The 18,552-nt window shown below is 31.7% G+C and overlaps 2 protein-coding genes across 2 annotated transcripts in view; one reads left to right on the top strand and one right to left on the bottom strand.

Annotated features, from left to right (window-relative positions):
• LOC139487569 (uncharacterized) overlaps positions 1–12,343 on the bottom strand; it is a 29,872-nt gene extending 17,529 nt beyond the window's left edge. Inside the window, exons 1-2 of the mRNA XM_071272457.1 lie at positions 12,249–12,343; positions 8,576–8,734 (exon numbers count right to left, since the gene is read on the bottom strand). Of these exons, the coding sequence (XP_071128558.1) occupies positions 8,576–8,674 (99 nt within the window). The 5' untranslated portion in view covers positions 8,675–8,734; positions 12,249–12,343. The remainder of the gene's footprint in view (positions 1–8,575; positions 8,735–12,248) is intronic.
• Positions 12,344–12,368: 25 nt separating this feature from the next.
• The window catches only part of LOC139487568 (uncharacterized), a 71,971-nt gene continuing 65,787 nt past the window's right edge, over positions 12,369–18,552 (top strand). The window contains exon 1 of the mRNA XM_071272456.1: positions 12,369–12,441. Coding sequence (XP_071128557.1) covers positions 12,393–12,441 — 49 coding nt within the window. The 5' untranslated portion in view covers positions 12,369–12,392. The remainder of the gene's footprint in view (positions 12,442–18,552) is intronic.

Here is an 18,552-nt window from a genome sequence, read left to right as displayed (position 1 = left end):
TCTATTTTTAGCTGTGCCGGCCATCTTGGTTGGATGGCCGGGTCACCGGACACATTTTTAAAACTAAATACCCCAAAAATGATTGCGGCCAAGTTTGGATTATTTAACCCAGTAGTTTCAGAGGAGAAGATTTTTTGTAAAAGATTACTAAGATTTACGAAAAAATGGTTAAAAATTGACTATAAAGGGCAATAACTCCTAAAGGGGTCAACTGACCATTTCGGTCATGTTGACTTATTTGTAAACCTTACTTTGCTGAACAATATTGCTGTCTACAGTTTATCTCTATCTATAATAATATTCAAGATAATAACCAAAAACAGTAAAATTTCCATAAAATTACCAATTCAGGGGCAGCAACCCAACAACGGGTTGTCCGATATATCTGAAAATTTAAGGGCAAATACATCTTGACCTGATGAACAATTTTATCCACATTAGATTTGCTCTAAATGCTTTGGTTTTTAAGTTATAAGCCAAAAACTGCATTTTACCCCTATGTTCTATTTTTAGCCATGGCGGCCATCTTGGTTGGTTGACCGGGACCCCGGACACATTTTTTAAACTAGATACCCCAATGCTGATTGTGGCCAAGTTTGGATTTATTTGGCCCAGTAGTTTCAGAGGAGAAGATTTTTTTAAAAGATTACTAAGATTTACGAAAAATGGTTAAAAATTGACTATAAAGGGCAATAACTCCTAAAGGGGTCAACTGACCATTTTTTTTTTAAGGTTTATATATTTTATTGAAATCTTTACATTTGTTAGTTTAAAACATCGATTACCGGTACCTTATCCCGGCCTCGTTAACATTAGTAATGATATTTATATATACAGGAGTTAGTGGTTGTTAGTAATATTCACCAAATATATATATATAATATACCGGTATAAATACATGTAAGTTATAAATGCTAACAAATATAAAGATGGTTCGACATAAATGTATAATGTCTAACAAACAAAAAATAAACAATTCTTCATAAATGACATATTATTTAGATTTGGATTTTAAGGAATCAAACAAAGATTATAAATCAAGAGTAGTTTCATTTCTTTTTTCTCTTTCTTCTCTCTTCCCTCCCTTTTTTAAAGCAATAAATGTTTAAATGATTTTATTAAATTTTAACTCCTCCCTCACAAGAAAACAATATAAATAAATAAAATAAAAATAAATAAATAACTAACTAAGATAAGCTTTAAAACACACTGAAAGTAATTAAGAAATAAGAAAGCCAAAAAAAAAACAAAAAACGGAAAGGGTAAAAATTTATGAATATATAAATAAATATCAGGAAATACCAATGTAAAAGAGGTAAATAGAAAAAAGAAATGAGAACCACTTGCATTCACTTTCACTTTCTCTCGGTCTCTCATACACACATACAATTCTTACTTACATACACACATACATTACTTAATTATGTACATAATTATTGTTTACAATTATATGCATCAAAGAATAAACAAAATCTAATAAAAAAAATTTGCTCACAGATTAATATCATACTCTATCGTGGAAATATATATTGTAATGGGGTCCAAAATTTTTCATATACATCAACATTATTATTTTTCTTTGTAATATAATATTCATATGACTGATATTGTTTTATTCTTTTTTTAAAACCAAAAATATTAGGAGTAAGTTCCTTAAACTTACATATATATATATATAATTGTTTGCTACTATAAATAAAAGATTCATGAATAAGCTTTCTGAATAGAAACCAAGGAATATCTGCTTTTTACTGATGGCAAAATCCCCGCTATACAATCTTATTTGCTGTAATAATGATGACCAAAATTGATATGTTATTGGACAATCATAGAAAAAATGTACAATAGTTTCGTCATCAAGTTTACAAAAAGTACATGAACTAGAATCTTTCTTCTTTATCTTGTACAAAAAAGAGTTTGTAGGAATTATTTGGTGAATTATTTTGTATTGAAAGCTTTTTAAATAGGTATCTTTGCAAGACTTCCTTAGTAGCATAAAATATTTTTGCCAATTTTCAATTTCTGAGTCTATCAACTGCTCCCATTTCTGGAATTTTTCAAGGGGAGGTTGAAATATATGATCAATAAGACTCTTATACACAAATTTTGGTTTCTTATTATTAATAATCTGAGTACAAAAAGCATCAGAGATGTTGACATTTTCAATCTGTTGAGATTCACAATATTCTTTTATGTGATCTTTAATAAATTTTGGAATATTGGAGATTAGACTGTTATATTTCAGAAAATTATTTGTAAGAATCTTATGTCTAATCTTTTCAAATGTAAAAAAGTCTTTGTTTTGACCATTTACAAGGTCTTTTATATACTGTACACCAAAGTCCTTCCATTGCATATAAATAGTGTAATCTGAACGTGGCACAAAATTTAAAATATCTAGCGATAATATATCATTTGTACAAGCCTTAGTATAAGGCTTTGCAGTATGTAAGCAAAATAAAACATCTTTCCAAAAAGGATTCTTAACATAGCCATGAATTTCTAGCAGTTTTTCTTTTTGTAAAGAAAAGACTCTGTCACCACCAAATTTGGTTAATTCAGACAGTAATAATGTCTGCCATGATCCATCTAAATTCAAAAGTCTTCTGACCCAGCTTATTTTTAGATATGTACTAAAAGATGACAAATGCACCATGTTCAAACCTCCCTGCATAAAATCCCCAATTAGTGTATTGCGTTTTATACGTTCTAATTTCCCATTCCAAATAAAGTTATAAAAGAGAGTATTTAACTCTTTAATTTTAATCTGGGATAGATTTGGTAAAGCTGTGAGCAAATGAATTATCTTTGGTAATGCCAGAGTCTTTACAACAGTAATTTTACCAAGTAATGTAAGTTTTCTGTGTTCCCAAGCCTTAAGTATTGATGACATTTCTTTGATTTTCTTTGTGAAATTTATATCTAACATAGCTTGTAAATCTAATGAAAAATCTATTCCTAAAAGTTTGAAATTTGACTTTGTCCATTGAAGATTATAATTAGGACAAAGTATATGGTCTGAATATTTTTTGGTTCCAATCCAAACAGCTTTGGTCTTGGATGCATTCATTTTAAGTCCAGAGACCCTGTTAAAAGAATCAAAACATTTTAAAGTCTCCTCTAAAGATTTTCCTTTCCATCTAAAACAAGAAATGTGTCATCAGCATACTGGCTCAACAATAATTCTTTGTTGTGAATAGGAATACCATGGATGTCAGATGTAGATTTTAGTTTTAGAGCTAATAATTCAACACCTATAATAAATAAATATGGGGATAGGGGTCACCTTGTCTACAGCCTCGCTCAAGATTGAAGAAACTTGACAAATTACCATTATTTATTACACAGCTTTTAGCTTCTGAATAGAGAGTCTCAAACCATTTGCATATAGATGGTCCGAAATTAAAGCTTTTTAGAGCTTTTACTAGAAAATCCCACTCAACAGAATCAAATGCTTTCTCAAAATCAACAAGTAACAGTAAACCAGTCATATTATGCTCTTCCAGATAGTGCATAAGATCATATAATAAGCGAATGTTTTCCCCAATGAACCTATCTTTAATACACCCGTTCTGAGTGTCACTTATAATAAATGGCAATACTGGTTTGAGTCTGTTAGCTATAGCTACTGAAGCTATTTTAATGTCAGTATTCAGTAAACTGATGGGTCGCCAATTACTCATATATCTCCTATCTTTTCCATCTTTTGGAAGGCAAGTAATGACACTCTGATATTGAAAACTAGAAAAATTTCTATGCTCATACCCAAAATATAAAGATCGATATACAAATGGACCGAGATCTCTCCAAAACATTTTATAAAAATCAACTGTAAATCCATCGGAACCAGGACTCTTACCATTTGTCATATGTTTCAGTGCCAGAACACATTCATCAAATGTCAAGTTACCCTCACACAGATCACTTTGTTCCTGTGTGAGTTTAACATTATGGTTATAAAAAGAGTTGTCTTCCCTGTCAGATCTTCTGCTTGAATACAGAGTTTTATAAAATTTCTGTTGTTCAAAAAGAATGCTTGACTGTTCAGAAATATGTTTACCTTGGTCATCAATCAATTCAGCCATTGTCTTTTTAATGAAATTACTCTTCTCTAATTTGCAAAAGTATTCAGAGCATTTTTCTCCATTTTCATGCCAGTTTGCTCTTGATCTGAGGAGTAAACCTTCAATCTTTTGTTCCCTTTTATTTTCTAGCTCTAGCTTCTTCCCATATAAAGTAGCTTGAACATTAACATTTGGTGACATATTCATAATATTTTCTAATTGTTCAACCTCTTTTTCAAGCTTAGATGTATGTTCTCTATCCTCTCTATTTTTTTCAATACTATAAGAAATGGACAAAGTCCTGATCTTCATCTTCAGGATTTCAAAAAATAATTGATCATTACATGTAAGTTTAACATCGAGACAATTTTGAATGTCACCTGAAAGATGATACTCAGAAATAGTGTCTTTTATACATGTCTTGATTTTCTCAACATACTCAACATCTCTTACAAGTTGTGAATTAAATTTCCAATACCCCTTTCCCCGCTTAGCAAGACTGGCAGAAAAAGTAAAGACAATGGCAGAATGATCTGTCTTATAACCGGGTATAATCTTCGTGTTCTTCATAAGAAAATATGTGTCCTCAGTGACTAAGAAATAGTCTAGTAGACTTTGTTTAATAGGAGATGGTTGACGCCAAGTAAATTTTCTGTCAGTAGGGTGACATGTTCGCCAAGGATCTAATAATTCTAATTTTTCAATAATTTCTTCAATCTTTTCACGAGATTTGGTATTTCTTTTATGTAAAATGTTATATGTATCTACATTGCAGTCCTGGACAACATTCCAATCACCACATAATAAAATATTAGTATTAGCATACAATGCTATTTTATATAATATATCATCAAACAATAATGGTTCATCCGTATTATATCCATAAAGACATACTAAAGTCAATCTCTGTTCAAATAAAGTGATATCAATAACAATATAACGACCATTCTGGTCAAATTTAGTGTCATGAATAGTAAAATCTAAACCCTTTTTAAACATAATACTAACTCCAGCGCTTCTATTGTTATGATGAAAAAAAATGCAAGTATTGCCCCATTCTTCTTCCAATATTTTTTCAACATCTTTACTGCTATGTGTTTCTTGAAAACATATAATTGAAGCATGTTTGCCCTTTGCCCAATCAAAGACATCCAATCTTTTCTTTTGATTAGAAAATAAAGCCCTTACATTCATAGATAGTATAGTAATATTATTATCTATTCCCATAGGTTATGTATATATAACAGATAGAACATAAACCGGAGAGCAAATAAGTTAATTGTAAAACAGTAATAAAGTACATATTGTAATCACATACACACAACACACATACAATAAAATGACACTGGTGATAATGTACAAAACACATCAGATTGGTTTCACAGTATTGGCGTAAATTATGAACGGTATAATATTTAAAAATTAATTTAAAAAAAAAACACAACAGAAAAAAAATGTATCAACATAGACTTGAAGATTATCTTACTCAAAGTTAAAAAAAATAATTATGTAGTCTAATAGTGATTTATAGCAAAGAATGAATTGATTGCTTCTTTATTTCTTTATTTATTTATTGAAGTCACAGAGGTGTAGCCTGGTAAAAGTAACTTGAATTGAAGGGGGAAACACCTGTTTGTTATCTTGAAAAATATATTGAATTATCTCCCTTATCATCAAAACTTTCAACTATGCTCATATACAATGGAATGGAAATGTAACATAAACAGATGAGACCAACATTTTTACAATTTAAAAAAGAGTTAGACTTATCTCCCTTCTTAAGATCAGTATTTCAAAACAACTCATGAAGCTGTTTTCTTTCTAATTTTCACTTCTATATTGTTAAACAAGTCAAACTTTATTCTTTGGTTACCACTTTTACTGTTCTGGAGCTTCCCATAAACACTACAGTTATAAAACCATTTTGGTCATGTTGACTTATTTGTAAATCTTACTTTGCTGAACATTATTGCTGTTTACAGTTTATCTCTATCTATAATTATATTCAAGATAATAAACCAAAACAGTAAAATTTCCATAAAATTACCAATTCAGGGGCAGCAACCCAACAACGGGTTGTTCGATTCATCTGAAAATTTCAGGGCAGATAGATGTTGACCTGATAAACATTTTTACCTCTGTCAGATTTGCTCTAAATGCTTTGGTTTTTGAGTTATAAGCCAAAAACCGCATTTTACCCCCATGTTCTATTTTTAGCCATGGCGGCCATCTTGGTTGGTTGACCGGGTCACCGGACACATTTTTTAAACTAGATACCCCAATGATGATTGTGGCCAAGTTTGGTTAAATTTGGCCCGGTAGTTTTAGAGGAGATGATTTTTGTAAAAGTTAACGCCGGACGACGGACGACGGACGACGGACGACAAGTGATGAGAAAAAAACTCAATTGGCCCTTCGGGCCAGGTGAGCTAAAAACGGGAGATTCAAACCTCGGAACATCCTATAATGTTCATAAAATAAATCAGAATAGGAAATAAATGGGGTTTCAGTCACCAGAAATACCCCTGCATACCGGATCCGCAAATGCAGACTGCATCCATTAAAATAAGCACTTAGAACAACATTTACACTTTCAAATGTGTTATTTAGGTTTAAATAAAGTAATTGATAATTAATAATACCAATTAATAGTTATTAAATCGTCACAAAAAAATGCCAGACATATGTTCCATTGGATTGCCGTAGTTATAAAAAATATTTATATGACAGAAGTCTCATTGAAAATATAAACTGATCATGAATGTGGCAGTAAGCATTTCCTAGTGTTATAATTATTCATATGCAAAGAAAAACGTAAACATTAGAAACTATTACAGTAAAATGCATTAGTGCCTAGGTAAAGGTAATATCTTTGAAAAGCTTGCGTGTTAGCTGAACCGTGAAGTCATTATAAGGTAAAGTATACTACCATCCTTTCGAAGTAGTAGGGTAGTTGTCTTAGCAATTGCTCATGACAGCTCCAAGTGGTTGTACAATAAAACTCAAAATGATTGTAAGTAAATTCGCAAGCGATTGTAGTCAATAAACATATCCGACATGGCGAAAATGAATATATTTGGATGCCACTGGGACAATGGCTTTGAAACTTCTGACAAGTAACGCTATATATCATTTGCGAGTATGGTCTTGAGGAAAAGATGAAAGTCTGTCGGAAGGGGACGATAAATGGCTGACCCGTGTTAAGAGAGAGCCATATCTCTTGCACGTAAAAGACACCCTTGTAGATTTAAAAAGAGCAGGCTAATGCCGCTACAAGGCGGCATTCGCAATCGCAAAGTGGAAAGGAATAAATATAAGTTGCAAAACTTGTTTCCAAATCAACTATAAATAAGTATGTTTAAACTATATCAGAAAAGGTACACGTGAAAATTCTGGTAGCAACAATTGGTTTGTCGATGTTTATTTGACATTTTTGATCGCTGTTATGTGACAGTTTTGATTGTTTTACTCGGAGTCCTCCATCCTAAGAAAAACGTTAGGATCCACGAAAATGAATCCTTACTTTTGGATTCAAAACCACGAAATCTCAACCCCACAAAAATTAATGTTTATACAATATATCTTTTTTGTTATTCGATTGGTTCATATTTACATAAAGAATTTGCAGCTACCAAAACTTGAAGCAGAAATGTCATTTAGTCCAATTAGAGTTCATCAAAGTTTTCCTCAAGCAACTTGTTATTTTTCGAATGTTGAAGCCCCGTTTGACAGTCTCCCGAATGACCAAAATATTAGAAAACCGTACAGATACGTAGTCATTATCTAATACATTTTTTCAGTTACAAAATAAAATTGGCAGAGAAGACAAGGACAAAGAGAATAAATCGGAAATTATATACATCGTGATGTTTGGTAAAATTAATAATACCGTTTGCAATAACGAATTCTACTTTTAAGACATTTGTTAATTTAAATAATATTGTTACCGTTATTTTAAGATTTTTGTTCATACTTAATGTGCACTTTTATATGATATGATGGCGTTGATCCATTCGTGTTACAGACACAAACTTCATAATTTTATTACGCTGTTATTGTGAACTGTTCTTATTATTTTATTTAGTCGTAAATATACTGTGGTAAATATGTCGAAATTTTATTTATGTATTTATCTGTCTTTGGTGTTCTTGCATGCATTTGTACTGTATTTCCATCATGTATAGTTGTCATTTTAGAAGTATATTGCCATAAAGCGCAGAGGTTTGGCTTGCCACAAAACCAGGTTCAATCCACAATTTTTTTCTTTAAATGCCCTAGGCCTGTACCAAGTCAGGAATATGGCAGCTGTTATCTAGTATTTCGTTTCTATGTACAAGTATTTTGCTTTGTTGTTTGTTTTTATTGTTGCACTTTTGTGCTCTGCTATTTCGTTGTTTCATTCGGTTTTAGTTTGTAACTCGGATTTGTTTTCTCTCAATCGATTGATGGCTTTTGAATAGCGGTATACTACTGTTGTCTTTATTAAATGAAATAGGATATACAAATCTTACCCTTAGACAAATAAGAGATGGATGGTTGCAGTCTTTAGACACGTTATGAGGAGGATACTCATTTCTGAGTTTGTCAGCTTGACATATGATACAGGCCATTTTGATATTCTCTAAACTTTTTCCCTGTGCCACTGTTCACTAACTTGTCGACTAGAGTTACTGAAATCAAACAATACAAAACAACTGATATTATCTTAAAAGCGTTAATTACAAACAAATCGTTTAACCAAACCTGTAAATTGAATGTATAATGAGAGTATTTTATGTTTTTTGTATATAAATGGTAAAACAACAAAAATATCGACCTCAGTAAAAGGCAAAGCCATATAAAAGAATACTATAACATAATTAAAAACCAATTCTTCAGAGATCAATGAAGGTCTTTCCACCTCGATAATAAGAATGAAATTTTAAAAAACGATGTTAGAAAATGTCACTACTTGTTGATGTAATGTAAATCAAACTGATATATAAAAAAACCTTGGTTTCAATTTTGAGGTCATAGGTCAGTGATCTAAAATCAAAAGACCCCAGGTCAATCACTTGAATGGTTGAATAACTTGAACGGTTGTGGAAAAAATACTTATTTCAAATACATAAGGGGAGAAAACTCCTATTAGGGTTAACCAAAACACTTAGACATAAACAGGTTGAAATTGCGACTTATTGCATGCAGTTAATTGGCAAACACATCATATAATTTACTGTAACAGTTTCTTTTGAATAACGATAACAAGAACAATTCAAAATTTATAACATGACCTTAACCTTTGACCTCAATTTCCTTCAAATGGACTAAGGACTTCATATCAAAAGACTGTAGGTCACCACGACTTATAACGTATGAATTTATCCATCATATCGCCTATCTTAAATTTTTAAAGAAAATAACTTCCATAAGATGTCTTTCGATCACTCCAGTCGAAATAAACCAAACCATTCTTAAGAGTAGACGAACAATTTGGTGAAAACAGTTTGTTAAAATCTTTTACGGTTTTAGAGATAAAGTGATAACAAGATAAGGGGGACGCGGAGAGATCACTCCTATAAGAATAAGTGTTCGGTCACACAGGGTGAGTTTTGAAAGCCCCATTACTGTACAACATCATTGGCCAAAAATGCTTTCGATATATTGTAAGACAAAAAAGCATCTCTGACGGCAGAAGAAAAACAAATAATCAGAAGAAAAACAAAAGGTCTTTCCACGAAAAATGGAAACACCTAATTATGATGATAATAATGCCAGTACTTAGAATCTATAATTTAAGAAAATCATATCTAATTGGTGAAGTTAATACAGAATATTCATCAACAAGGTCTTGTAATCTTTCGATGAAATGTTTTTAAGAATGGACGAGACATTTTTTTACAAAACACTGGTTCATCAACTATCTGCTCAGACACTTGTGACATTCTATAAAGTCATAGTAACAGCTTAAAGCTCTTAAATACTGAACGAGTTGGGAAATGTATTTCCCATATGACATATTGTAATATTACAAAAAAATATTATCTGAAATGACGACATAATTAATAGAATGCTTATAGATTGCATAACTAGTGAGAATTGGACATCAACTCGAGCTGTTTCAATATAAACTAACCATCGTCGAGGTTTTTTTTTATTTCTTTTCAAATCAGAAAACGAAAATTGATTATCAAACAAATTCTGAATCTCAAGAGTTACATTTATTTCATTTAAGGTAAACACTCTCATTGTGTTAAATTTTAAATTCGTTGATCTAGTCTTTTATACCTGTACGATGTCATATGTGCTATTTCAGTTATTTCGGTGTCGAGCAGTAACATCAGACATTTTAAAACGTTTATTATGCCTTAGAATAAAATACTTATGACAATAGAAGATTTGCAGGTGACTATTGTCAGTTGATTTCTAGATAAGCCATTGAAATTAACGTACTGTTTTGTATTACACTTCGTGCAGAAGGGATACACAAAATATAAATGTCAAAGTAACTTTAAATAAACCTATTATTGTATTATTGGTTGATAGTTATCAAAGGTACCAGGATTATAATTCAATACGCCAGACGCGCGTTTCGTCAACATAAGACTCATCAGTGACGCTCAGATCAAAACAGTTAAAAAGCCAAACAAATACAAAGTTGAAGAGCATTGAGCACCCAAAATTCCAAAAAGTTATGCCAAATACGGCTAAGGTACTCTACTCGGGGGGGGGGGGGTAGGGGGGTAAGAAAATCCTTAGTTTTTCGAAAAAAATCAAAAGTTTTGTAAACAGGAAATTTATAAAAATGACCATATAATTGATATTCATGTCAACACCGAAGTGCTGACTACTGGGCTGGTGATACCCTTGGGGACGAAACGTATATCTGGATCAAGTGTGTCACCCTGTTGACAAACACATTCTCTCTCTTTTTAGGGGTTTATGTCATTCCTTTAGTTTTTTGTTTTAATGTTTCTGTTTTACAATGTGTCCTCATAATTGATTAATGAGAAAAAAGTTTAAATGCCAACCTCCAAGGCAAATGCATAAAAGGGAAGTCCATAAAAACTGACGAATTCAAAGGATATTACTTAACGGATCCAGTGAAAATCATGTTGCATATTCCCAACTTGGTACAGACAGAGATAAGAACATCGATAATGTACTATTTAAAATTTAAAATTTTCTTTTCTAAATAAAGGCAACAGTAGTATATCGCTTGTAGTAAAACATCATTCAAAACAAATTCATTAATAGAACTTCATCTGATTCACATCCTGATGCTCTCTCAAATTTATCATAAGAGTCCTTTTATTACATATTTGAATCACCCAATTTTTGAAATTTAAATTCAATAAATTGGAAACTAATTCCGTTGTTATTTTGCGGTTCACATGTTGTAATGTACTAGTATATAAATTATTTATGTATTTCTCTAGATCTGTGTTGAGTGTTCAAGTGTTTGGTTGTACTGTATTCCTTTCACATAGTGTTGTCATTTTAGCGGTATTCTTTTCAATGTCATATTGGCGGGGGGAAATGGCTAGCAATACAACCAGTTTCTTCAAATGTCCTCTACCAAGTCAGGAATACTGTAAAATCGTGCTGACATTTACCTTATCCTTTTTTATTTTTTGGTCAATATAATATTTGTTACCTGTGTGTTTACATCATCTCTTTTTATCATGCAAACAGTATTTACATCTTTTGCTCTTTGTGTACTTTTGACATGTTTGACTTCCAAACATACGCATAGACATTTGCCTTTTTGGTTTAGTAGTACAAACAAAACTTATTCAACTGATATACGATAAACAAACAACAAACAACAGAACAGAAAATGGTATGATCACGTGGGAGTGACAGTGTCTTTCATATGATATTGAAAAAATATAATAATAAATGACGACAAGATAGTGTATTATTTTTTTTATATGTATTCACAAAAAAGTAATCATACTTAAACTTTTCACACAGTTTCTGACTTTCATTTTTATAATTTTCAGTGATTATTTTAATATCAAGAAAACTGCTGCTCAACAAAGTGGAAATATTCTTCAATGATACTACTTATGTAACTTGATATACTAAAATATTCTAATTATACTATAATAGAGGCCACTTTTCACTTTACATTATGATCAAAAGTCGTGTTTTAGACGTTAAGCAATTACAATTCATTGAACTATATATTTATTAACATACCTGTTTCACTTTTGCATCTAATTTTCCGAAACAAAAAGAGGTCATTTTCTGAAAATATAACATACGATCGAATGACCCAGTTTAAATCAAATCACGTGTTCAAAACATTCCGCTGGGACTTTTCAGGATATTTGGCAGGACACAATGGCGTCGAATTCACCAGGGAATATGAATATCTTAAATCCAGTTTATAGTAAGTTAAGATTTAATTTTTTGGGGGAAAATCTAAACACAAAATGAAATTATTTGTTAGATGGAATAGCTTTACAGAAACATTGATGCAGTCAACGAGATGAGATTGACATTGTTGTTACTGTCAGAAAAATATCAAGCGAAAAAGTGAAACATTAGATTTATTAACTTTTTAAGATAATAAAAGATGTAGGTATTTGTAAAAGTATTCGATTTATCTTCTTTAAATGTGTTTATCCCCTTTAAAGTTACACGACAGTCTCTCTTTCGCTTGATATTTTTCTGACAGTAATAACTTTTGTTTATCAGCCCCACTCCATTTTTATGTTATCATTGTTTTTGATTTTTTTGTCATGAACCATGACTATAGATAAAGGCAACAGTAGTATGCCGGTGTTTAAAATTCATAAATCGATAGAGAAAAAGCAAATCCGGGTTACAAACTAAAACTGAGACATTGCATTTCAGATAAACCTATTTTTAATTTTATTTGTTCTATATTCCTTATGTGGAGAATGATCTGCTTACCCTTCAGGATCTCCTGAGATCACCCCAGCTCTGGTAGGGTTCGTGTTGCTCTGTCTTTAGTTTTCTATGTTGAGTTTCATGTTCCTTTAGGATCGTTTGCCTCTCTTTTTCGACCAGCATTATAGAATAAATCGAGTGTTATTACAACCTTTTATTCATATGTATGTCCATATGTATGATTGCGGAAAATTGCAAAACCCCTTTGGTGAAGGATCTGCGAACCATTCTGGACCACCTAGCATCATCCCCAAATTTAGGTTTGGTCCTTTTTACAGTCTTAAGCTTTATATATTGTGTTTTGAAGACTTGTATAAATCTCTGTTGTCGTAGCGTTGACAGTTTGTTTTCTTTTCTTGAGCTAGGATATACATTTGGTATCTTCCGTCTCTCTTCTCCATGCCTCATATACAAAACAAATGACGAAAAATGTTTATTTATCAAATTGTTTTTCTACACTGCATTGTTTAAAGTGTGAACCCATGATGAATCTCTAACTATTTTCCATTATGTGAATAATTCTATTAATTCTTAAGTCACACCTTGTTTATAAATTTTTATTAAAATTTATCTGATTTGCGATTTTTTACAATCTTCTTTCAGATGTTTCAGATAGATCCTTATGTATCATCTCAATTGTGCGAATTTCAAACGCGCAATTTTACACCAGCACTTAAAACCTTCCATCCTTAATGGGTGGATTTTACATAGATAAATAAAATCGTATAATATAAGCAAAATAAGGATGTTAAATTTGATGTATGCCTTTTTGTGCTTCTTCGTTACATTTGTTGTTTTAATAGTGATTAAGATGATAACACAATGTAGAATGCTGTACCCCTATTTTTGACATTTTTACCGAGTGTGTCTGTTTTTTTTTGTTCACGCATCGTTGATAATATAATGGAATTTGATGCGACTGTCATACAAGTGAGAGGTTTAGCTAGCTATAAAACCAGATTCAATCCACCATTTTCTACATAAGAAAATGCCTGTACCAAGTCAGGAATATGACAGTTGTTATCCATTCGTTTGATGTGTTTGTACTTTTGATTTTGCCATTTGACTGGAGACTTTCCTTTTTGAATTTTCCTCGGAGTTCACTTTTTTTGTGATTTTACTTTTTACTTACGTTTAATACTACGCAAGAATTTATTAATTAATGCAAAAAGAAATTTCAAAATTGTGGGCCCACATAAAAGAAACTATTTTATAACAAATTTAGCAATTTTTGTTCCTTGTTTTTTTTTAAATTATTCACCAAATAACAGTTGAATTTTCAAGTAGTTTATTTCATGTGAATTATCTGCTACTAATACATCTGGGATTTCATTGAAATGTGCAACATCTTATTCTATACATATCATGTGGCGGATCCAGGAGGCGAAGAGGGCGTACATTTCCTTTGATTTGCAAACACAAAATAATAAAATATCATGTGTTCACGATAAATATCATTTTTAATCGTCAAAAACATTTTGAATCGTGTATTTATATAACACAAATTCTATGTAAATGTTTATAAACCGCAGAAATAAATAAATAGAAGATTAATTATGTTGTTCAGAAAGATACATGTTATGGTACAACAAACGGCCTTCTTCAGTGTCAGTATTATCTACACGTTCATGCAATAGTAGTCAATTTGAAACAAACACTATGCATGCATCTCTGATGTACCTTTTATTTTATATTTCATATTTCCGTACTTCTTTCAACACACTCTTCTGTCAATAAAAATTATTGTAGAATTGTTATTCTTTCTACGAAAAATATCAGTGATAAAAATTTTGTACAAAAATTAAAATTATTCAAATATTGTTACACGACCGCAAACTTTTTTAGAGGGTTGTATAATACTATGATGTCATCGTCTGCGTCGTATTCGTCGTCGAAAAACAAATATGGTGTTCGGACAATAACTTTAGTTTTATGGATCTCTATGAAATTTTACAAGAAGGTCTAATGTTAAGATTGATTTTGGGGGTTATGATACCAAACGTTTCGGAATTAGGGGCCAAAACAAGCATTTTTATAGTATAAGTGTATGAATATCTCTCAAATTGCACTACAAGGTTCCATACTGCAAAGGGATGGCTGGCATTGAGTTTGGGGGTAATCGCTTGAAAGGGGAGGTTCCAAAGTTTCGTGGTTTCAAATTTTTTAAGGGGTTCATATTTTTTTCAAAATTTGTTGAAAGGAAATCTCCAATTACACAGTATTGTGCAAAAGATTTTTGAGACATTTGACCACATTTACTTTGTGTCAGAAACTTAAATGATGTCAAAAATTTGATCACAATCCATATTCAGACTATATTAAGCTTGAATGATGTGTCTCAATTTGTCATAACTGATCAGGGTTCAATTTCTGCGGTCGTATAAGACTGCGCCCGTCGAAGCATATTATTTAAGCTTATTACGAAAATGATCGAATATGAAATTTTTGTTCTGTATATACGATTTGAAGATCGTTTCATCCACCCTGAAAAATATGTGTACTTTTCGATTAAGTAATATCAACATAATAACATGCTTTAAAAGACAGATGCAGTAAAAATTCTTTAAAGTAATGCACTGGAGAAATTTAGTTGTAAAGGTTATGTCCAAATACACTTTCGCCTAATATTTTCTGATATTGGCAATATTTCATTTTCATAAATTTTGAAATATGGAGCCTTAGTATAATTAGGTTAATCACTTGTTACATTCGTGTTACGTAATAAAAAAAATCATTATCATGCAAGGTCATAACAGACGTCATATTCACCAGGTGATAACAATATTTAAAGTTCAGTTTACAGTAAGTTAGATTTCTGGAAAATCTAATATCTGAGAAATGGAACAACTGAATACTAAATGTTATTGTTTGTATATCAAGGCTTCACTTCTCGGTACAGAAATGAATTTACGCAAAAATCACAAAATATTTAATCGGCTTTCGAATGTTTGCAGCCACGTATGTGTATCATACATATATATGTATATTATGTTATCAGTATTTTCTATATATTTTATCTTCACAAATTAAAATGGTAAAATCCTTCTTTTTTTTTTTTGTGTATAATAGGCAACTTTCTGCATTTTTTTAACCAAAACAATAGCAAAAAGGAGGATGACAATTTTATGTTTTCCCCCACGTTTTTTTTTCAAACTAGAATAATAATCTCTTTAATTGAAATCTAATCTGAAACTATTGACGATAATCTTCCACATGATTAACTACAAATTGTGCGTATAACGCCTCAGTTTTTGTAAAATTGAATAGAAAAGTTTATACGACATCCCGTTCAATAACCTTTTGTAACAGTACAGACTGGACTCAGCGATCAATGATACATACATTAAACAATATTGTTAATATGAACCCACTAATCAATACTACATTAATATTAACATCGTACTCAAACAGTTGAAGGATGTGTTAAATACGAACTAGTTTAAAATGAAATTTCTGAACATATGTGCAAAATACAGGTATAGAAATTTCTTGATTACGCCCGTTAAAAAAGGACAATAGTAGAATATCAATAACGTGGTAATTTGTAGAAATTCCCTGTGTACAAAACTTCGAAATTACCTAAAAACAAAGGATTTTCCAATCCCAGGCATAGATTACCTCAGCCGTATTTGGCACAACTTTTTGAAATTTTGGATCCTCAATGATCTTCAACTTTGTACTTAATTGGCTTTATAAATATTTTGATATGAGCGTCACTGATGAGTCTTATGTAGACAATATACGCGTCTTGCGTACTAAATTATAATCCTGGAACCTTTGATAACTATTTACACCACTGGGTCGATGCCACTGCTGGTTGACGTTTCGTCCCCCAGGGTATCACCAGCCCAGTATGAATATAATAATGTGGTCATTTTTATAAATTTCCTGTTTACAAAACTTTGATTTTACCGAAAAACTAAGGATTTTCTTATCCCAGGCATAGATTCCCTTAGCCGTATTTGGCACAACTTTTTGGAATTTCGGATCCTCAAAGCTCTTCAACTTTGTACTTGTTTGGCTTTATAAATATTTTGATATATTGATGATTCTTATATAGACGAAACGCGCGTCAGGCGTACTAAATTATAATCCTGGTACCTTTGATAACTATAACCACTGTTCAATAGTCATAAATCGATTTTAACTGAACCAAATTCAAAAACTGAGGAAAACACATCAGTTATAAGAGGAAACAAAATTACGATCGGATGATTTCACATTCATCAATTCCAACTCTTGGTTGTACAGCTTCCTTGTGAGCCGGAACTGTATTCGCAGGCAAACTAACGCCCGATTAAGCACATTATGGGTTATTTTGTTTATATATGCAAAACACAAATTGAAGTCCAGTCTCTAATCGACGTCCGTTCCTCAATTCTGCGTCCAAATATGACACAATGAAATACTCATATCGATGTCCCCTTTTTGGCTTCTCTAATCGACGACTGTTTAATGAACTTTACGCAGTGAAATTACATTTTTATGAAATGGTGGGTTAAAACTTAAACTCATAAAGCTGTTAAAAAAAGGAGACTTAATCCTTATACTGTTCAACATATGGCCTCTTTCGTTGTTTGAGTTTGTATACTACCCTAGGTGTCTTTCTGTTATCTTATTTTCTCTTTGGTTTGTTGTATTATTGTTATACAATGTATATTCACATTTATGTATAATATATGTATGAAAAAGAAAGGAAAACGACAACGAATGTCGAAAATATGAACTTCTTTCACAAAAATATATGATATACATGTACAGGTAATATTAGTTACATAGTGTGTTAGTGACCTAATATGATATATGAGGGGGAGGACAGGGGGTACCCTTCTCCCTTCTCCCACCCCTCTTCTCCTTTCTCCTACCCCCGTTCTCCTTTCTCCCATTAGAATAAAACATCTCCTTTTGAGATATTTTTTCTTGAAATATTAGAAATTTTTTTAAAAGGAGAGATATTTTATTTTTTCTCCTTTTTCCAACTTTTTCTCCTTTCTCCCAGCCTTCCTCTCCTTTCTCCTACCCCCTTTCTCCTTTCTCCCACCCCCTTTCTCCTTTCTCCTACCCCCTTTCTCCCTGTCTCCCTTACCCCTGTCCTCCCCCTCATATATACAGGGTCAGTAAATTCCATATGGGGTGAGAGCGAACCCCATATGGAATTTACCTACCCTGTATATATCATATTAGGTCACTAGCACACTGTGTAACGAAATTATATTACCGACTATCTTTATTTGTTGAATTTAGACTAAACTTGTCTTGTTTGTTATCATAACACATCTTCTTATTTCTGTATTAAAGTGTTCAAGTGTTCGTGTTTAAGAACCTTCTTCAATTGGTCTGCACTAAAAAAAAATGTAAACGATAAATATCTATTATCAGCAACCTTGATATAAAAATATTAAACAGAACTTTCAATACTTTTAAATAATCAAACAGTGCCGAAGTCGTAAATCCACTACTAACCGTGTATTGAGCCCCGCCTCCCTACTTACCTAATATGGAAAATACACGGTCATGAAGAGGTCGCTTTTAACCAATTACATTCCTAGAAATGTATAGGAGGTAAGATAATAGTAATATAACGTCG

Source organism: Mytilus edulis, chromosome 9 (genome assembly GCF_963676685.1).
Source record: "Mytilus edulis chromosome 9, xbMytEdul2.2, whole genome shotgun sequence".
Taxonomy (NCBI): Eukaryota; Metazoa; Mollusca; class Bivalvia; order Mytilida; family Mytilidae; genus Mytilus; species Mytilus edulis.
Note: the sequence above shows the minus strand (reverse complement) of the source record. Positions and strands in the feature narration are given on the sequence as shown.